General features: G+C 41.0%; 1 protein-coding gene across 2 annotated transcripts in view; it reads right to left on the bottom strand.

The window, feature by feature from the left end:
• The window catches only part of TMEM144 (transmembrane protein 144), a 47,303-nt gene extending 27,024 nt beyond the window's left edge, over window positions 1-20,279 (bottom strand). For both annotated transcript variants that reach the window (XM_005691302.2, XM_018061483.1), the window contains exons 1-5: window positions 20,099-20,279; window positions 10,245-10,416; window positions 7,305-7,427; window positions 4,160-4,259; window positions 2,047-2,127 (exon numbers count right to left, since the gene is read on the bottom strand). In XM_005691302.2, coding sequence (XP_005691359.1) covers window positions 2,047-2,127; window positions 4,160-4,259; window positions 7,305-7,427; window positions 10,245-10,353 — 413 coding nt within the window. In that variant the 5' untranslated portion in view covers window positions 10,354-10,416; window positions 20,099-20,279. The remainder of the gene's footprint in view (window positions 1-2,046; window positions 2,128-4,159; window positions 4,260-7,304; window positions 7,428-10,244; window positions 10,417-20,098) is intronic.

The raw sequence follows: 22,918 nt of genomic DNA, 5'->3' as shown, positions 1-22,918 counted from the left end.
GAAGCCATCACTGCAATTTTAAAAAGAAAAGCAACATCCTAAACCAAGATGACCATATGTCAAGTTTCCTTATACTGACCATGAGACTCCAAGGTATTTCAGTGAATTCCACTCAGAATAAACTAATTTATAAATTTCTCTTAGGAAAGCATAAATTTTTTAAATAAACAGAACCTTTACTTAAACAGAGGGAAAGGAAATTTCTCACACCCTGTGAGGACGGTAGAGCCAACAGAAAGGAAAAGGTGCCTCTTCCTTCCCGGCCAGGACTCAGTCAGGGAAAATCCATGCACTCCTTGCTTACTCCAGCCTTCCCAGCTTCATTCTCCCCTCTATAGAATTCTCCTCCCCTTGATGTGGGAGACTGGTGCTGGCTCGTCATGGCTGCAGACCCTGAATGGCAATTCTCTGTTATCCTGAATAAACCCATTTTTGCTGGGGACGATCTGGCCGTGTAGTATTTATTTTAGGTCAACAAAAGAGAGCCAGGATGCACCACAGGCAGAGACCATTGCATCTCCCTGCCTCAGATCAAGCTGCAGGCCAAACTGGGAAACTCCCCAGGCACTCTGACTAGCTGACTGCAGGGATGGACACCACAGGTCCAAAGAGGAAAGAATAACTGAGTATGCAACAGTTACTAACAAAAGAATGACTACCGTAATTTAAATTACCCAACATATTAGCTACGTGCCTACCATATTTTATTTCATTTCATGCTCAAAATGTCATATAAGGCTGGTGCAATTATTATCCACATTTTATCTCCAGACAAGGAAACCAAGATTTAGAGAAATTAAGGTCACACAGGTGGAAGTGGTAAATCATGAATAATCTGTCATTTCAAAGAATGTACACTTTCTAAAGGAAGAAGGAATATGGAAAAAAAAAAACAATGTCTGATGGACTGGGTAAATTGGTCTTAAATTACCATTAAGTCAAGATAAAGGCATGCCACATTCCAATTCTAGGAAGTAAAGAAATGGTTTTTGAGAGAGCTATTCAAAGCTCGAATGCTATGTGAATTGTACAAAATGCACAAAATTGCCTCTAACCAAAAATGTCAAGAATCTGCTATTGTAGAATAATCTATGTTATTTCCTCTCTGATTGGCCTGGAACCACTCTTGAAGGCAACATTTCAATGACAAAGAGATTGTTCCTGAATGTGACTGGGTAAAAGTCATCACCACAGGAGGAAAAGAAATATAGTGTTCTTTCCCTGAAGAATAAAAAAGTACTAAAATCTTCGCAGGCAGTGTTATCCATTATGTGAGGTGCTGACAGGAAATATAGACGGCGTCTAGAGAGGAGAAGGGAGTGAATCAAAGGTGACCTAACTCAGCAATGATTTTTATGGACTGAACGCTGCCATGCAGAGACTCAGAGTCACTTTCACCCTCGTTCATACAGTGACTATAACTAGACATCCCCAAAGAGGTAGCTACAGAAGTGTGTGTTGTCACAGGTGAGAGTGTGCTTATCTGAGCAGGCTGAGGAGATGGGAGTGAGGCCACGGGAAAGCAGAAACTGAGTGGCAAAGAATCTGTATGAAATCAGAAGAGAGCGCCAGTAGCTATTTCAGAGCAACAGGAAGCCAGCACAAAGCTGATTCATATAGGATTTTCTAGTTTGCAAAATGTTGGGTTGGCCTAAAAGTTCATTTGGGTTTTTCCATAACTGCATACGGGAAAGTTCGAATGAGCTTTATGGCCAACTCAATACATTAACTGCCATTTCATCCTCATTTATGAGCCATGTTTTAGGACTTTCTGAAAATTACATATAATGAAAGTGAGCTTGACAACAGCCGAACGGTTTCCCGGGGTCTCGGAGCTTTCTAGCTGTGAAGCTGGGGCTCCGGACCCCAGAGCTGACATTTTCTATCCTCTGAAGTCATGGCTGTCAATGCAAATGAAGGATCTGAGGAAAAAAATCATACTGATTGATGAGATGTGGATATAAAACAATGCAAACACATCAGGATCTTTAAAAATGGTTCTTGATGTTGGGAGGAAGAATTAAATGATGACACATGGCCACGTACCTTACTACAGACAGCCCAGCTCCAATATAATTGAGCAGCGGTTTTGCCACTTCTTCTGCGTTCATTCCAAACCAGCCAAACCTGGAAACGAGAGAGTCACAGCAAAGCAGATGTTGCATTGCAGAGACCTGGATGGGTCTAAAGACTGGCACACGGAGCGAAGGAAGTCAGAAGGTAACATACCATAAAAGATCGCATATTAGCTCATATGTGGAATCCAGAGGAACAACACAGATGAACTCTTTGCAAAGCAGAAATAGACACACAGGGGTAGAGAACAAACATATGCACATCAAGAGGTGCAAGGGGGGTGGGATGAACTGGGAGGCTGGGACTGACATATATAACCATTAGGTATAACACAGGTAACTGACGAGAGCCTGCTGTATACAGCACACGGAACTCTACTCAATGCTTTATAATGACCTATATGGGACAACGATCTAAAAAAAGCGGATATTATGTGTAGGTATAACTGATTCACTTTTCTGCACAGCAGAAACTAATGCAACATTATGAAACAACTATCGTCCAATAAAATAAACAAATTGTAAAAAAGCAGATATTTTTGAATACGTGCGCATCGCACTGTTTAAGGCCATGGACTCAATGTCAGATTCCTGATTCAAACCCTAGGTCCATGATTTATTAACTGTGACTTGGATAAGTTAACTCCCTTTATTGTGTCTCAACTTCTCATGTTTAAAATGGGGATAATTCTATCTATAATTATACCTAATTACAGGTTTCTTATGAAGATTAAATGAGTCAGTATATGTAAAAGTATTTGTCTAAAAGAAAACTCCCTTTCACGCTAAGACTAAGAAATAAATAAGAAAAAATAGGTTAAGTGGCTAACTGAAGGCTGATAAATTGAGTGCAATTTCGTACAGAATTTGAAGTAAACTTCAGTGACTATTTGGTTAAAGATCTCTACTCTTTGGCATTGCTTTAAATTCTGTTTTTAATCCCTTGATCTTGCAGTGACCATTACCAATAATCACTGTGAACCATCCAAGGATGAGAAAAATGGAGACAAGAAGAAGAAGAAGAAGAAGAAGAAGAAAACAGCAGGCTGGGGGTGGAGAAAGGACAGGAAAGAATGTCTTGGAGGTTAGTTTGTTTCATTATTACTGAGGTTGCTGTAGTGCTTTGAGTAGGAAGAGGAGCTGGAAAAGTAAGGTTAGAATAAAATCCTCCTTCTATTTATCATCCCAAACTCAACTGGAATGTTCATCTTAAAGCTGACAGAGGGTGGTGCAGTCCAACAGGACTTCTCTAATGTTCCATGGCTGTTCCATGGTTGCACAGGGCAGCTTCTAACCAGATACAGTGATGGAGCACTTGAGAAGTGGCCAGTACCACTGAGGAACTGAATGCTTAATTTTATCACATTTTAAGGAATTTAAATATACACAGCCACATGTTTTGTGGCAACCCCATCTGACAGCTCAACTCTAGAGCTGAGGGGTTGGCTACCTTTCCCATAAAGGGCAAGAGAGTAGATATTTTAGGCTTTGTGGACTGGATGGCCTCTGGTAACTGCTCACCCCTGCCTTTATGGGGTAAAAATAGCCATGCTGTAAATGTTTCTAAAATGGATGTGTTTGGCTCTGTGCCAATAATATTTTATTTACAAAGTGGAAGCTGGGCAATGATTTGCTGACCCTGGCTCAGATCCCAAAGGGAAGAATACAGGCTCTAGAGCTACTAGACCTGGGTTTGAACTTGGCTCATTAGCTCTGTGACCTTCAACAAGTCACTCATCTTTTTGCGTGTCAGTTATCTTCTAAGACAGCACCTACCTCATTTGTTTGAGGATAAGATTAGAATGATGATGTATACAACACTTGAAACAAAACAGTCACACACAGAAAAGGAAAATAAATATCAATGCCCTTTCTTTCTCCCTGTTTCATTCTCTAAAGAAAATTATTTATCTTGATTGGCGTGTTAGATCACTTCTTTAGAATTAAGGCAAACAATTCAACGTAGCACATGTTACGTTTATGTCTTACAAGAAGTGACCTTTGTGAGGGCAGGAATCAGTGTTTGCCTTACACAGAATGTGAGTGAAGAGAATCTAAGTTGAAAACACCCTGTTTTGTGTTACCTTGAGCTTGCCCATCCAGTTAAGGCATTAAATGATCCCCAGATTAAGATTCCAAGGCCCAAACCAATGGTTTTGATAATTGGGACAACAGCTATGTTACCTGTAGATGAAATATACAGAAGAAAGGTGTTATTTTTCAATACAGAAAATCTATTTATAAATTAAATTAGTTTTAATTTCAGATGAAGCTTATGGGATTTGGACAAACTTAGTAAAGCCTAATTCCTCATTTTAAAAATAAAACAACCAATGTTTGGCATTAACCTCATGATTATGATTGCTAAAAGAGCCAGGCTTAGGGCAAAATCCTATAAAGCAAATGTTAAATTAGCTCTTTGCTTAACTGCACCAATGTTCTTCATCTTCAGTGTAGGTCTCCATTATGACTTTTTTGCAGAAGTTGGCCAATGATAAAATTAATGGTGACCATCCTCTTAGACTGGAACTAGACCAATCATTGGCAGATGTCCTTGGCTCAATATGGCCCCAGACTTTGCTCTCTCATGCTCATTTACTTGTCTTTTGGATTGCCCCACCCAGTGCTTTGTGCTCTTGAGGGTCACTCAGGACCAAATTCATGGTCATTTTTTTTTCCCCCCAGTTCCTGACCTGCTATCTGACTCAATCAATATCCTCTTGAAAGGTTTTCTTTCTTGGCTTTCAAGATGCCTTCATCATCAGCTTCCCTCCTGTTCCTCTCATTCTTTGGCTGTTCTTTCTCATCATACCATCTGGACAGAGGTACCCTCTAAAAATTATCCCTAAAATACACTCCTCCTCTTGCTATATTCTTTGGGCACTTGACTAGTTTCATGATTTCAGCTATCAGCTAGAGACACATGCTTCCAGCACTAGCCTGGACCTTCTCCAGAGCTTTAGTGCCAATAAGAGATTACTGACCAGATGTCCCCCATTGTGGGAATATTAGGAACTTTAAACTAAAAAGGTTCCAAGCTGAAGTCATCATTTTCCCTTTCATCCATGTTCTTTTCCCTTTTCTCCTCATCCATATCAATGATACTGTCACTCTCCTAATCACTTACAATAAAATCCCTACATCACTGTTAACTCTTCCCCTTCCTCTGCTAACCATATCCAGTCAGCTACTGTGCCCTACACTGTGAGATGGTTAGATAGCATCACTGCATCAATGGACATGAATCTGAGCAAACTCCAGGAGATAGTGGAGGACACAGGAGCCTGGTGGGCTGCTGTTCATGGGGTCCCAAAGAGTCAGACACAACTTAGCAATCAAAAAACAGTACTGTGACCCACATCATCCCAGCCTGCAGCAGTTTTCAAATTAAACTTTTCCCACCAACTCCTTGGACCATAAAGAAGCCCGAGGGCTGAAGGACTGATGCTTTTGAACTGTGGTATTGGAGAAGACCCTTGACAGTTCCCTGGACTGCAAGGAGATCAAACCAGTCCATCCTAAAGGAAATCAATTCTGAATAGTCATTGGAAGGACTGATGCTGAAGCTCCAATACTTTGGCCACCTGATGCTAAGAGCCTGACTCATTAGAAAAGACCCTGATGCTGGGAAAGATTGAAGGCAGGAGGAGAAGGGGACAACAGAGGATGAGATGGTTGGATGGCATCACCGACTCAATGGACATGAGTTTGAGTAAACTTCAGGAGATGGTGAAAGACAGAGAAGCCTGACATGCTGCAGTTCATGGGGTCCAAACAGACACAACTGAACGACTGAACAACCACAACAACCAACTCTTAGGGTGAACAGCCGTTTGAATATAAATACTGCAGTGGTTGTCAAGATCTGCAGGATGAATGATTGGTCTCTCTGTTCCCCTCTCCTATTCAAAATGATGATCACAATCGTACTAAAGTAGACATGAGGTATAATAATTATAACTCTAGCAAGGAAATGGCAACCCACTCCAGTACTCTCGCCTGGAAAATCCCATGGATGGAGGAGCCTGGCAGGCTGCAGTCCACGGGGTCGCTAAGAGTCGGACACAACTGAGCAACTTCACTTTCACTTTTCACTTTCATGCATTGGACTAGGAAATGGCAACCCACTCCAGTGTTCTTGCCTGGAGAATCCCAGGGACGGCAGAGCCTGGTGGGCTGCTGTCTATGGGGTCACACAGAGTCGGACACGACTGAAGCGACTTAGCAGCAGCAGCAGTAGTGCAAATTTAACTCTTTTGTCCTTCAACTCATCATCTTCACTAAATCACTTAATTCTGTAGAGAGTCAAATTAATTAGGAGCCCAATAAGTTTTTTTTTTTCCTATTATTTTTTTTCTTTTATTTTTATTTTTACTTTATTTTACTTTACAATACTGTATTGGTTTTGCCATACATTGACATGAATCCACCACGGGTGTACATGCGTTCCCAAACATGAACCCCCCTCCCACCTCCCTCCCCATAGCATCTCTCTGGGTCATCACCGTGCAGCAGCCCCAAGCATGCTGTATCCTGCATCGGACATAGACAGGCGATTGGATTCTTACATGATAGTATACATGTTTCAATGCCATTCAATAAGTTTTTAACATTTAAACATCTATTTGCTTTTAATCAAATTACCTCTAGAGATCCTTGATTTTCTTTGTTAAAGAAAAGAAAACTCTCCTGGGGTTATATTAATAGATGAAAAATATTCCTGATAGGCCAAGCAAAGGCATAAACTCTAGTTCTAAAATTTCAGTCAATAGTGATAAGGCAACAGAAGGAAGATTTTTGTTTGTCTTTGTTTTTCTGCCAGTGCTTTTGAAATGATACTGTGTTTGTGTTTGTCTACTTTTAAGGACAAGTCCGAGAAACACTATTAGTAGAGAGGATTATTTAATACGTACTTTCTGATAAACATGCTAGAGAAAGGGAAGAGCACTTATGCTTGAACAAATAGCAAGTGAAACATTTTTCCTATAATAATTTTATATAATAATATGAATATAATAATTTTGCTATAATTTTCTAGCAGGAACAAGAAAGAAATCATTAAAAGGAAAGTGTCAGGAAAAATATCTGAGTCAAAAATATGAACCAAAAATATTTATGGAGCATATAAATGAAAGAAACAAAATCATTAATTTCTAGTATCTATCATCATTTCCTTCTATTATGATCATAGTATCAAATGATTAAAGGATAAGTTATATCATACATTACCTGTTGCCCAAATGCAGCCCCCAACCATTGCAAAAGGCCAAAATTTAGGGCAATGTAGTATCAGATTTACCACCAAGGCAACCAACCATATGGCAGCACAAAGTACCCACTGGAGAAACATTCCTAGAAATAAAAAAATCAGTGTCAGGGGGTCAACCTGATATAAGAAAGTTAGTGCTTAGGAATATCAATGAGATGTTATAATAACAGTCACAATTTATTGCATACCTATATTCCAGATGCTTTACACCTCTATTATAACACCTGTAACTACTACACATCATACTTAACCCTAGTTCAGAGACAGAGAAAACAAATCTGAGATGAAGCAACTTGTCCAAATAGCTAACAGTTTGTAAAACTAGAATTCCTTACTTGGCTCCAAAGCTAGTTCTACATTGTGCATTCCTTCTTAACAGGGATCAAGAATATTCTGCCAAAGAGTAAGGGCAAGACCAAGTCAATATAATTTTATTCAGATGTCATACTTTGTGCCATTCCTGACCAAAGAGAATGGCATTAAGAATTTCAGAATAGCACAATAGTAATTTGAACCTCTGGAGATCATATGAGTCACTCTGAGATAAACATAAAGTCCTTTATGGCCACGTGTAGGATCCATGCTCTTGCAGCTGAGTGTCTGTGATGAGGCAGACATTCCAGACTGAGAATTAGCCTCTCTACTCCCCTTCCTATGCTCTTGGCTGCTATCTGCCAGTTACTGGAAGGTCATGCGGTAATATGGGGTATATCTGTACCTTTCTGAGGCTCAGAAAGAAGGTTCAGGGATTAATAGGACACAGAAACATCAACCTTGGAAGAAATACTAAGGTTGTTATAACTCAATGGTATTTATAGCATTTCAGACTCTATTGGAAGATTTTTGCTTATTTCTACTCAATCTCATGGTGGAGGAGAGAAAAACATCTGTTAACCTCTAAAATTAGGAACACAGAGATGAAAGGGAACTTCATGTTATAAGTCCTTCATTTTACAAATCAGAAACAGAACAAACGAGCTGATCAGGCTTCCCGGGATCACATGGTTCTTGTAAAACCTCGAAAGCCAGGTCCTCTACCCTTTAGCATCGTTTTTGTTCTTTTAGTACTTTTCATTCCTGTTCTGACTCCAGTGGGAAAAAGAAAGGCTATGGAAGGAAAGGCTCTGCAACTCTATTGTCCAGGTAGTATAAAGACATGAGAAATTGGGGTGAGAACACAATGCTTCTCACCAGACTTTCACCATAACATCCTCAATTCCTTTTCTTGGCTTTAATAGGAAAAGCAAGTGGATAAAAACAACTATTGCTTCTCCTCCCTTGAATTCACATTACAGTCAATTCTATGATAATGTGACACATGTTTCAAAAATCACTACACTAGGTAAAATAATGTGATAAAACCCACAGAGCTCATGGGGGAAATGGGACTAAGGACACAACACTTGAAAATTTCATAAAAAAAGGTATTAAAAAAGATAGGAGGGCTTCCCTGATGGTTCAATGCTAAAGAATCTGCCTGCCAATGCAAGAGACACAGGTTTGATCCCTGGTCCAAGAAGACCCCCACATGCTTTGAAGCAATTTAGCCCATGTTCCACAACTATTGAGGAGAAGGCAATGGCAACCCACTCCAGTACTCCTGCCTGGAAAATCCCATGGATGGAGGAGCCTGGTAGGCTGCAGTCCATGGGGTCGCTACAAGTCGGACACGACTGAGTGACTTCATTTTCACTTTTCACTTTCATGCACTGGAGAAGGAAATGGCAACCCACTCCAGTGTTCTTGCCTGGAGAATCCCAGGGATGGGGGAGCCTGCTGGGCTGCAGTCTATGGGGTTGCACAGAGTCGGACACGACTAAAGTGACTTAGCAGCAGCAACAGCAGCAGCAGCCACAACTATTGAGATTGTGCTCTAGAGCCCAAGAGCTGCAGCTACTGAAGCCTGCACGCCCTGGAGCCTGTGCTCCACAAAGGAGAACACTGCAATGAGAAGCGCTCACACCATAGCAAGGAGTAGCCCCCGCTGCTGCACCTATAGAAAAACCTACCCAGCAGCAAAGACTGAGTGCTGTCAAAAATAAATAGATAAAATAATGGTTTTAAAAGAAAGCCTAACAAAAAATGGTAGTACAGCTTTATACTGGTTAAGTGATTAAGAAATTCACAAATTCTGTAATAAATATGGCACTTTACCTTGTAAAAGACATGAAGTTTACTTAAGCAAATAAGTGTCAAAGGTGTTGCAGCCCATGAATTATTTGCAAAGGTTGGGAGGGTTTGAACACCACATGTGGATGGGTGTGGTGGTTTGGGGCAGAGGGTGTGAGCACATTTTGTGCATTGCTATGCACCTTTATCCATCTGGGTGCAGTTTTCTATGTTTGTCAGTCAAAATTGTGTATGAGCAAGCACAAAATTTGTGTTATGAGCAAACTGCTTCCTTTTATATCATGTGTGTTGGATTTTAAAAAGCAAGTATTACTACAGAACTGACTAACTTTCTTCCTTTGTAAACATAGCTTTTGTTGCTGTAGTTGTTCAGCTCCTCTGTCCACAGGACTGTCCAGGCAAGAAGCCTGCAGTGGGTTGCCATTTCCTTCTTCAGTGGATTTTCTCGGACCAGGGGTCGAATCTGTGTCTCCTGCCTTGGCAGGCGGATTCTTTACCACTGAGCCACCAGGGAAGCCCATATACATAGCCGGTATAGCTAAAAAGCTTCCTTCATCTTAGCTTCACCATGAAACAGAATATTAAGGTTATCCTATACTGACTAGCACTTAGATAACCTGGCATGGGCATTATCAACTGCTTTAAGCTCTATTCACTTGGCATCTGGAACAGCAAAATTCATTTTTACAGTCATCATTTAAAGAAGACCTAAACAGTGAACTTCACATTTAAAATTAACCTAAGGTTAACAATGAAGAAAACAGAATTACCATCTCCAGTCTCATATTTTTTAAGTGGCACAAAGTTTGAGCCGAATAAAAGAATGGCTACAATAGAAGCGATGAAACCGGTGGTGAGGTCTGTCGCATTACTGTTCATGGCTCTGGGGCTGCCCAAGAGCAAGCTGATTCACTTTTGACTTGATCTTCTTTTCAAGAACTTCTGAAATAAAAGAAACAAAAATGAAATAATTAAGAAGTTGTGAATCTGTGAGCACATTATGATCAATACATGATACTATTCAGTTTTTCAAAAGTATGGTAAGAGTCCTTCATCTCGATTAAAAACTTAGGACATTATGAATTTATGTCCACACCCCACATTAATTAAACCTAACTTCTTCCAAGATCTGGCTACAATTTGTATGATATTTTAGAGAAATTCTCCTGTGTGGGTAGACTGGTATAATGAAGACTTGTGGACCAAAATTCTATTCATTTCAATTGGGTCTTATGACAATTAAGTGACAGCACATGTGAAGACAGGAGTACCTTCTGAGCACAAGCTCTTCTGCTATTTGAAACACAAGCTTAAGGGCATAATTAAGTTGTATTGTTGCTACATACTCAGGATCCCCTAGAGGTAAAGTCATTTTTCTTCATCAGTAGCACCCTTTCAGTGTGCAATAGTTCAAATAGTTTAGTTCATCAAACTATCTTTTATGACTTAAAAAAAAAAAAACAAAACTGAACAGATAGAAGAATCTCCTACAGACCTCTTCAACAATCTCCTAAATCTCTTGAAGGTGGCCAACACGGTGGAGCGGGAAGACTCTGAACTCACCTCCTCTCATGGACACACCAAACTCACAATTATTTACAGAGAAACTATCAATGAAAGTGACCTGAATACTAGCAGAAACAATCTTTTACAACTAAAGAAATAAAGAAGAAACCACAAGGGGATTTCCTGGTGGTCCAGCGGTTAAATCTCTGTGCTTCCACGGCAGGGGGCATGGGTTCGATCCTTGGTCAGGGAACTAAGATCCCACATACCATGAAGTGCAGCAAAAAAAAAAAAAGAAAGAAAGAAAAAAGAACCCAACAGGGATGGGAGGAAGGGTGGAGACACAGTAGAGCTGAGACCCATACCTGTTTGTAGGTGACCAAAATAGAGTATGATAATCATAATTGCTGGGATTCTGCCAAGGTGAGGGGCCCAAGTCCCACAATGGGCTCCCCAGACTGGGGCTCCTGCATGGGGAAGAGGACCCCATGCTTTGGAGAGGACCCTTCCAGCTTTGAAGGCCAGAGAGACTTGCATATGGGAAACCCAGAGGGCTGTAGAAAACACAGACTCTGCTCTTAAGAGGACACACACAAAATCTCACATGCTCCAAGACCCAGAGCAGAGGTTGTCATATGAAAGGAGCTGGGTCAGACCCCTTGCTAATCTTAAAGAGTTGCCTGGTGAGGAAGGAGGCAACTAACACTCACCCTGGGGATGCAGATGTTGACAACAGCCATTTTTGGGACCTCAGTCTGCCGGGAAGATGCTGGAAAGCATTATTTTGAAATCCTCCCACTAACCCGGCCTCACCCAAAGGTCTGCTGGCACCATTCCTGTGATGACCCAGGCCAAGCAACCAGCAAGGCAGGGACATAGCCTAACCCACTAGCAGACTAGCAGCCATAGGTAGGCCACTGCTTAGTCCCCAGTATTCCCAGGACTTGACCCTGCCTACTGACACCAGCACTGGGACCACCAGGACCTGGCCCTGCCCATTGGCAAGTCCAGACTAGCTCCAGAACCTCTTGGCTTGCAGCTAGCTACCACAGGACTTGACTCAGCATTAGGGGGTCCTAGAGCTAGTCCTAGCCCACCACTAGAACACATGAGATTTTGCATTCACCTTTCAAAAGCAAAGTCTATTTCCAAGAGTGCAGAGCACTAGCTCCATGATCTCCTGGTCCATTTCAGTCAGCTGCGTTAGGACCTGGTCTCACCAACCAGCAGGTGGGCAGCAGCCCTGGGATGACCTGGGCCCCATAGCCAGCCATGCTGGGACTTGGCCCCTCCTACCAGTGGCCAGTAGTCTATGCACTAGGCAGGGCCTGGCAAACAACTGATCTGAGGGCCAGCCACACCTAGCAGTGTACCCACAGTAGTTGGCTCTAACACAACAGAAGGGCTCATGCAGTCCATATAGGGGGCACCACCAGAGCTCTGGTGATCAGAGAGGAGTGTTATGCTGGGATGCATAGGATGTCTACTACTTATGGCTACTTCTCCAAGATCAGAAAACATAGCCAACCTACCTAATATGGAGTAACAAAAACAAAGAACTGGAAAAATGAGGTGACAGAGGAATAGTTTCAAAATAGAAAAACAAGATAAAACTAAACAAGAAAAGCTAAGTGAAGTGAAGAAAGAAATTTACCCAATGAAGAATTCAGGTAATGATCAAAAAGACACTCAAGGAACTTAAGAATGGATGAAACAATAGGAATTTTAACAGTGAGCTAGAAAATCTGAAGAACCAAAGAGAGGTGAAGAATACAACAATTGATATAAAAAGTACACTAGAGAAAAATAACAGTTAATGATTAGATGATACACGGGACGGGATCAGCTAACTGGAAGACAGAGTAGTGGAAATCACCCGAGCTGAACAGAAAGAAAAAATTGTAAAACTAAGGTTAGTTTAAGAGATCCTTGGAACAACATCAAGCATCTAACATTCACATTGGGCTCAGTCACTTCAGTCGTGTCTGACTCTTTGCAACGTTATGGACTGTAGACCCCCAGGCTCCTCTGTCCATGGGATTCTCCAAGCAAGAATCCTGGAAGGGTTTGCCATGCCATCCTCTAGGGGATCTTCCTGACCCAGGGATCAAACCTGCACCTTTTATGTCTCCTACACTGCAGGCAGATTCTTTACCTCTGAGCTACCAGAGAAGCCGGGTACTCACATTAAGCAGTGCCAGAATGAGAAGAGAGAGAAAAAGGGTAGAAAACGTTATTTGAAAAAATAATAGTTGAAATTTACAAACAGCTCATGTAGCTCAATATGGGGGAAAAAAAAAAAAAAACGGGCAGAAGACCTATAATATGATCCAGCAATCCTGGGCAGAGAAAAATGGGGTTCAAAAATATACATGCACTACAATGTTCACTAAAACACTATTTACAAAAGTCAAGATATGGAAGCAACCATCAACAAACGAAAGGAGAAAGAAGATATGGTACGTATATACCAAGGAAGATTACTCAGCCATAAAAAGAATGGAATAATGCATTTGCAGCAACAGGGATTGGACCTGGAGATTATCATACTAAGTGAAGTAAGTCGGACAAAGACAAATATCATATGATATTGCTTATATACTCAATCTAAAAAAAAAAAAAACTGATACAAATGAACTTATTTACAAAACAAAAAGAGACTCACAGACTTAGAGAACAAACTTATAGTTACCAAGGGAGGAAGGTGGAAGAGGAGGAATAGTTAGAGTTTGAGACTGATAGGTATACATTGCTCTCTTTAAAATAGATAACCAACAAGGGCATATTTTTAAAAAAATAAATAATAATAATAATAATAGCTGAAACTTTCTATCACCTTGGAAAAGAAACAGAAATCCAGATCCAATAAGCAAAAACATCCCAAACAAGATCAAATCAGAGAAGTCCACACTAAGACACGTTGTAAACAAAACAGTAAAAATTACAGATAAAAGAGAGAATATTAAGAGCAGCAAGGAAAAAGCAACTAGTTACATACAAGAGAAATTTGCAGGCCACAGGGAGTGGCATGATATATTTTAAGTGATGAAATCAAGATGGCTTTATTCCAGGGATGCAAGGATATTTCAATATCTGCAAATCAGTGTGATATACCACATTAACAAATTGAAGCATAAAAACCATATGATCATCTCAATAGATGCAGAAAAATTTTTTGACAAAATCCAATATCCATTTACGATAAAAACTCTCAAGAAAGTGGACAAAGAGAGAGCAAACCTTAACATAATAACAGCCATATATGATGAAACTGGGGCTTCTCTGGTGGCTCAGAGTTAAAGATCCGCCTGCCAGTGGAGAAGACACAAGAGATGTGAGTTTGATCCCTGGGTCACAAAGATCCCCTGGAGAAGGAGATGGCAACCCACTCCAGTATTATTGTCTGGAAAATTCCACGGCTAGAGAAGCCTGGCAGGCTATAGTCCATGGGATCGCAAAGAGCTGAACACGACTGAGCATACCTACACACTCAGCTAGGTGGTGGTATGTGCAGCAGACACACAGGCAAGAAGAACCTACAGCTAACAACACTCAACGGTGAAAAGCTGAAATCATTTCCTCTAAGAATAGGAACACGACAAAAGATGCCCACTTTCATCACTTTTATCGAACGCAGTATCAGAAGTCCTAGCCATGGCACTGTGGACAAAAAAAGAAATAAAGGGAATTCAAATTGGAAAGAAAGATGTAAAACTGTCACTGTTTGCAGATTACATGGTAATATCTGTGCTGCTACTGCTGCGGCTGCTAAATTGCTTCAGTCATGTCCAACTCTGTGCAACCCTATGGACAGCAGCCCACCAGGCTCCTCTGTCCATGGGATACTCTAGGCAAGAATACTGGAGTGGGTGCCGTTTCCTTCTCTAAAAATGCATCAAAAACGTGAGAACTAGTATACGAATTCAGTAAAGTTGCAGGGTACAAAATTAAAATATAGAAATCTGTTGCATTTCTGTACACTAGTAATGAACTATCAGAGAGAGAAATTAATACAATCCCATTTACAATAGCATCAAAAAGAATAACATCTCTGGGACTAAATCTAACCACAGAGGTAAAAGATCTGTACTTGGAAAACTATAAGACATTGATAAAATTGAAGATGACACGAATGGAAGGATATACCACGCTCATGTATTAAGAGACTTAATGTTGTTAATATGACCATACTACCCTGGGCAATCTACAAATTTTATACAATTCTTGTCAGAACAGCATGACATTTTTCACAGAAATGGAACAAATAATTCTAAAATGTGTATGGAAACACAAAAGACCCCAAATAGCCAAAACCATCTTGAGAAAGAACAAAGTTTGAGTTATTATGCTCCCTAATTTCACACCATTAAGCTGCAGTAATCAAAACCACATGGTACTGGCACAAAACTGGCACACAGATCAATGGAACAGAATAGAGAGCCCAGCTATAAACCTACAAACACATAGTAAACTATTTTATGACAAAGGAGGCAAGAATATACAATGGGGAAAAGAAAACCTTTTTGATAAATGGTGTTGGGTAAACTGGACAGCTACATGAAAAAGAAATATCAAATAACTGTGTTGTGTACCTAGAAATAATAGAGTGATATAGGTCAACAAAGCTAGTGGAGGTGATGGAATTCCAGGTGAGCTATTTCAAATCCTGAAAGAAGATGCTATGAAAGTGCTGCACTCAATATGCCAGCAAATTCGGAAAACTCAGCAGTGGCCACAGGACTGAAAAAGGTCAGTTTTCATTCCAATCCCAAAGAAAGGCAATGCCAAAGAATGCTCAAACTACCGCACAATTGCACTCATTTCAGACGCCAGTAAACTAATGCTCAAAATTCTCCAAGCCAGGCTTCAGCAATACATGAACTTCCAGATGTCCAAGATGGTTTTAGAAAAGGCAGAAGAACCAGAGATCAAATTGCCAACATCCGCTGGATCATCAAAAAAGCAAGAGAGTTCCAGAAAAACATATATTTCTGCTTTATTGACTATGACAAAGCCTTTGACTGTGTGGATCACAAGAAACTGTGGAAAATTCTTAAAGAGATGGGAATACCAGACCACCTGACCTGCCTCTTGAGAAACCTATATGCAGGTCAGGAAGCAACAGTTAGAACTGGACATGTAACAGACTGGTTCCAAATAGGAAAAGGAGTACATCAAGGCTGTATATTGTCACCCTGCTTATTTAAGTTCTATGCAGAGTACATCATGAGAAACGCTGGACTGGAAGAAACACAAGGTGGAATCAAGATTGCCGGGAGAAATATCAATCACCTGAGATATGCAGATGACACCACCCTTATGGCAGAAAGTGAAGAGGAACTAAAAAGGCTCTTGATGAAAGTTAAAGAGAGTGAAAAAGTTGGCTTAAAGCTCAACTTTCAGAAAACTAAGATCATGGCATCTGGTCCTATCACTTCATGGCAAATAGATGGGGAAACAGTGGAAACAGTGTCAGACTTTATTTTTTTAGGCTCCAAAATCACTGCAGATGGTGATTGAAGCCATGAAATTAAAAGATGCTTACTCCTTGGAAGGAAAGTTATGACCAACCTAGATAGCATATTCAAAAGCAGAGATATTACTTTGCCAACAAAGGTCCGTCTAGTCAAGGCTATGGTTTTTCCAGTGGTAATGTATGGATGTGAGAGTTGGACTGTGAAGAAGGCTGAGTGCCGAAGAATTGATGCTTTTGAACTGTGGTGTTGGAGAAGACTCTTGAGAGTCCCTTGGACTGCAAGGAGATCCAACCAGTCCATTCTAAAGGAGATCAGTCCTGGGTGTTCTTTGGAAGGATTGATGCTAAAGTTGAAACTCCAATACTCTGGCCACCTCATGTGAAGAACTGACTCATTGGAAAAGACTTTGATGCTGGGAGGGATTGGGGGCAGGAGGAGAAGGGAATGACAGAGGTTGAGATGGCTGGATGGCATCAATGACTCAATGGACATAAGTTTGAGTGAACTCTCGGAGTTGGTGATGGACAGGGAGGCCTGGCATGCTGCAATTCAGAGGGTTGCAAAGAGTCAGACATGACTGAGCGACTGAACTGAACTGAACTGATAGGTCAACTATATCTCTATTTTTAAAAAAATTAGCCACTGGGAGGAAATATGTCAAAACAGCAAAGACAGTTACCACTGGAGTGTAGGGATTATGAGTGAATTGTGAATTTTTACTTGATGCTTTTATGTGTTTCTAGTAGAACATATTGGCTTCCCTGGTGGCTGAGCTGGTAAAGAATCCGCCTGCAATGCAGGAGGCCTGTGTTAGATCCCTGGGTTGGGAAGATGCCCTGGAGAAGGGAACGGCTACTCACTCCAGTATTCTGGCCTGGAGAATTCCATGGACTGTATAATTTATGGGGTTACAAAGAGTCGGACACAACTGAACGGTATAGCAGAACATATGTTGCTTACAAAATGAGAAACAAAACAATGTCATTAAGAATGAAAAAAATTAATCTCTTAAATCCCTTCAAGAGTAATGTTCTTGAAAAATACCTTCAGGGCCATCTGAAAATCCAAGGTGAGCAGTTGTGTCCTGCACGATACTATAGCCAGCCACTAGAATAAAGGGAAGCAGCTCACTAGCTGTCTGTGCAATCAGGTAGCCATGGGTCACATAAGGATAATTACATTTTCATTAAAATTGATTAAATTTAGCAAAAGAGAAAAATTCAGTTCCTTAGTTAAGTTAACTACATGTCAAGTGCTCAATGGCCGCATAGAGCCAGTACCTATCACAATGGACAGTGCAGATTGTATGCAGAACATTGCTATCACTGCAGAAAGCTCTACTGGACAACACTCCTAAGCTTATTAAAAAGCTCTGGTTTACTATGAAGAAAAGGACCAAAACTCAAAGAGCCAAGATCCAGACATTTTTCACAAGATAATATCTGGAAAAGGTTATTGAACATTATTCACTTTTTAGCTACAAAAGCTACATGAGAAAAATACAACAGTCATTTTATCAGAAGAGGTAACCAGAGTCATGCCACAATACCACTCTGAAATCATATTTGGCACACTGACCTTTTGTTTCACTCACTTCTGTATATAAATCCTCTGGAATGTAATTTAAAACAATCCACCTCTTCCCCCCCCCCCAATTTAATATTATAGTGATATCTTCCTATGAATATGTAATGAATAAAGCATTTGATACATCTAAAATCACTTTTATTATTTTATTTTACAATAATAAACATTTACTTTCAAGGTGTTTCATTTTGTTCACTGTCAAAGAACAATGCTCTTTGCAGAGAATATTTTATATACAACTATCTACTTATCTTCTTTGGTATTATTACAGGGACAACTTCAATACTGATCAATAAATTTTAGTAAGAAAGCTATTTGAAATTTTGTGTGCTTTCTTAAAATGAAACAAAATGCTGGTTGGACAATATCCTCCATGAGGATGTAGTTGAGAAAGAGGTGCTGACATATTTAACACTGACAGACTAAAAAAACGTCAATAAAAATAATACAAATCTTCTGGTTAGATGCAAAGAAAGTTTCAGCCCTGTGGCTTCCATCAGTGGCTTACCTGAGTTTGGTTCAAAGATCAAGCTGGTGGATTGTTGCTAAATATCAGAGAGGCAATAGTTCAGAGAAACAGGAGATATCCAGGAAGGATATCACAGGACTAAAGACACATGATTAGTTTCAGCTAAGAAAGCAATTTTGTTTCCATTTTAACTAAACTCAAGGAAGGGGCTGGGGTGGAGAGGAGTCTGAATCCTTGATAAGCACATTGCAAAGAGAATGCCCACCCTTAAAAAACAGCAAAGTGAGCAAAAAGATGGTTCTATTGAAGAATACTGAAAGCCCAAAACCGCTTAGATTTCCTTGAAAGAATAACCTGGTATGCTAATCACAATGGATACACTGCATTTTGACTGCTGGATGAACATTAACTGAGTTCCTTAGTTATTATGGGCAGATGCAGACAAATGAAGTTTACTGCCTGCGCCTCTGGTACATTGCAGAAAGCATGCGATCTAATCTCATCGTGGGTTGGCAATGTTTATTATCTTTAAAGAAGAGTCTATTCTTTCTAAATCAATGAAATTTTTTGTGGAAAAGAAAACACCACTCTAGCACATTACTCCCAGGTTTTTTTGGTGCAAACAGCGAGTTAACCGGAGAAGGCAATGGCACTCCACTCTAGTACTCTTGCCTGGAAAATCCCATGGACGGAGGAGCCTGGTGGGCTGCAGTCCACGGGGTTGCTGGGAGTCGGACACGACTGAGCGACTTCATTTTCACTTTTCACTTTCATGCATTGGAGAAGGAAATAGCAACCCACTCCAGTGTTCTTGCCTGGAGAGTCCCAGGGACAGGGGAGCCTGGTGGGCTGCTGTCTATGGGGTCGCACAGAGTCGGACACGACTGAAGCGACATAGCAGCAGCAGTATCAGGTTAACAAGGCTCAAACTTTTAATTATAATGTTTAATTTAATTTAAATAATTGAAAATATTTCAATTAACATACTCTCGACTAAAGTTTCTAAATGGCTATCTACTGATACATTGTTAAACCATATTTATTTATTTTTGTTGTAGTACTTTTGATTTACTGAATAGTACTTCTTTAAATCTCTCATGGTAATTTAAACTTTTTCCTCTAAGTCCCTCCTAAAAATTGAAAGCTTTTCCTCTAATTCTCTCCTAACAATTTAAACGTCTATAGAGACCTTTTTTTTTGGCTAGTCTTTGGTACGCTCTGATCAATTTTGCTTGCTCCACTTCACCTAAGATTTCGGTTTTAGTTTCATGTTAATTTCCTCAAATCTCCTGGCAGGCTGCGCCGGTGTCTTGGCTAAGATTAGCAGTCTTGAATTTACTTACTCTGAGGCTTGTTTTTTATTTCAATCAGGAGCATGTTCTAAAAAATCATCGGACCCTCCCCTGCCCAGCTACCCGGGTTTCCTCAAATTGCTGTCCCCACGCTGCTCTGTGCTCCGGGCTGGGCTGAAATCCCCTGGCGCTCTGCAGCGGCACAGCCGCCTCCCCAGCGCAGAAGCCGAACCAGCACCGCCTTACTCTTCTGGCGCCCAACCAGCCTGGACTTCCTGCGCGACCTTCCTTACCTGTTCACCTGCAGAAAGTGAAGGCAGGGCTCCTGCACCCACGTTCCCAGGCTCGTCTGGCCTCCTTTCCTTCCCGGGAGGCAATGACCTGCACACCTGGCCGCAGAGGACTGAGAAGAACTTAACCAAGGAGATCCCGGACCTGCGGGGAGTTAGGTTGGGAAACACCTTCCTTCAGCTGCCTGGGAAACACCTTCCTTCAGCTGCCGGGCAGTGCAGGTCACGTGACTTTGTTGTGAGGTCAACAGGCCCCTTGTCAATCAACCAGCAAACTAGAAAGGCTTTTGTGTATTTTAAAACGTGATTGTTTTAGGGAACTCAAAGAGTCACCCTCGCTAAATCTCCCAGAGCATGGTATGATTGATACTGTTAATGGATAAAAGGACAAGGAATTTCACAACTGTTAAAGATTATCTAAAGCTGTGTTTTCTTTTTTACAGAATGTGAAGAAATTCATCTGAACCACCAATGTCGCTAATATCTCTTGCAACATCACAAGATTTTACTTGACATCACCACCCTTTATAAAAGCTCCCAGACCATTTATCTGTATATTTATTGGGTCTGTTTTGAGGAGCAGGTGAGAACGCATCTACTAGACTCAAGCTTGGCTGCCCATCACAGTCCTCTGGGGAGATTTTCTGTTTTGTTTCATTTTTTAAAAAGACTAATACCTGGGGGTTTTCCTCGTGGCTCAGTGGAGAGGAGTCCACCTGCCAAGGCAGGAGACATGGGTTTGCTCCCTGGTGAGGGAAGATCCCACGTTCCATGGAGTCTGTGCACCACAACTACTGAAGCTGTGCTCTAGCCTGGGAGCTGCAGCTACTGGAGCCTGCCCTGTGCCTACAGCTTGCACTCTGCAACAAGAGAAGCTACTACAAGAAGCCGCCCCTGCTCATTGCAACTAGAGAAAAAGCCTGCACGCAGCAACAAAAACCCAGGGCAGCCAAATTTAAAAAAAAAAGAACAAAAACTAATACCTGGACCCTGCTCCAGGCCAATTGAAGTATAATCTCTAGAAGTGTGATTGGGACATATTTTCTTTTAAAACTTCCTTCAGGTTAGTCTAATGTGAAGCCAGGATTGAGAATCCCATTCTAGATCAATAATTGTGAAATTACATTGAATTACCCAGCGAATGGGTCACTAAGCATCTTAGTGACATCTTGATTTAAGATTTTGAGAAACACGGCTCTAGTCCCCCACTATCAGAGATGTGACCACAAGCTGAATTTAGCTATTTAAATTTAAATTAGGATAAAAAATTCAGTACGAGTAGCCACATGTGTGGATTACAGACCATTTCTATTCCTGCAGAAGTATCTAGTGGACAGCCCTGTCCTGGACTGTCTGTCCTGGGGATCAGCCGTGACTTGTGCCCAGTCTACCCTCGTGAAGATTCCAGAATAGCAAGGGACAGAGCTATGAACACACAGGTTCGGAAAGAGGAAGTTCAAGGAAGGCGTCTCTGAGGAAGTGGCTTTGCACTGAGACATTTCAACGGTTGGTAATGGTTGTCGAGTTACAATGAGAAAGTCTAAGGACAGTTCAAAGACAAAGGAAACCCTGGAAGGAAGTCTTGTTTTAAATATCAACCACATTTATAAGCTATCATTGTAATTAAGCAGATGGGAAGGTAAAGTGTCATCCCATTTAAAGAATTAAAGAAGCTAAGGCTTTTCACTTCAGGGAAAGAACAAATTTAACAGTTCAGAAAAACTGTGGAGAAACAAGTTCCCCTTTCCACATATCCATAGTCACAGATACACATATACAAACTGTCTCTCTTCCAAAAATGCAGAGCCTAAATATAACCTAGAATTGCTTCTTTTTGTGATTACAAAAGACCTCAGTGAATGATCACATGATTAGGTCTTGCTCCAAATTCACTGAGAAACTGAGACTCCCATTGTTGTGAATTCCCTAAAATCTGAGTATGAGTTAGGGACTGAGTCAGGCTTGAGGGATATTATGGAATATCCCTCTCCAGGGCTTTTTACGTCAGGCTGCAGAGACATCTGAAACATGGACAATCCAAATGCTTTTTTCAAGTTGTTTCGTGTGCATTAATGCCCGAGCATGAAGTTTTGTGCTGAAGGAGTCTTGGTAACCTCTAGAAGATGTGGCTTACCTTCACCTTCTGACCCTTTATTTTGGCAAAGTCATTCATTCTCTCTCAACTTCAGTTTTCTAGTATGTAAAATGCCAATAATAAGACCTGTGTACTTTGCCCTTGTGAAATAAAATTCATATTTTATGGCAAGACAGGAATTCCCAGATAGCTTAGGGGTAAAGAATCCATTCTCTTGCCATTGCAGGAGACCATCACAGTCCTCTGGGGAGATTTTCTGTTTTGTTTCATTTTTAAAAAGACTAATACCTGGGGGTTTTCCTCGTGGCTCAGTGGAGAGGAGTCCACCTGCCTCCTGGGTTCAATCCCTGGATCAGGAAGATCCCCTGGAGAAGGCAATGGCAACCCACTCCAGTATTCTTGCCTGGAAAATCCCATGGATTGAGGAACTTAGCAGGCTAAAGTCCATAAAGTCACAAAGAGTCGTACATGACTAAGTTGCCCACACATACACATACATGGGAAGACAAGAAAATTTTAAACATAAAATTTCTCCCCTGACCATTGACTGCTCTGCACTCTGCATTGTGGATGTGCATTTATGCATGGACCAGACCTCCCAAACCAGCAGGAACGCTTCTGTTCAGTTCAGTTCAGTTCAGTCACTCAGTTGTCTCCATCTCTTTGCAACCCCATGGTCTGCAGCACACCAGGCCCCCCGGTCCATCACCAACTCCTGGAGTTTACAC

The sequence above is a fragment of the Capra hircus genome, chromosome 17 (assembly GCF_001704415.2).
Source record: "Capra hircus breed San Clemente chromosome 17, ASM170441v1, whole genome shotgun sequence".
NCBI lineage: Eukaryota > Metazoa > Chordata > Mammalia > Artiodactyla > Bovidae > Capra > Capra hircus.
Note: the sequence above shows the minus strand (reverse complement) of the source record. Positions and strands in the feature narration are given on the sequence as shown.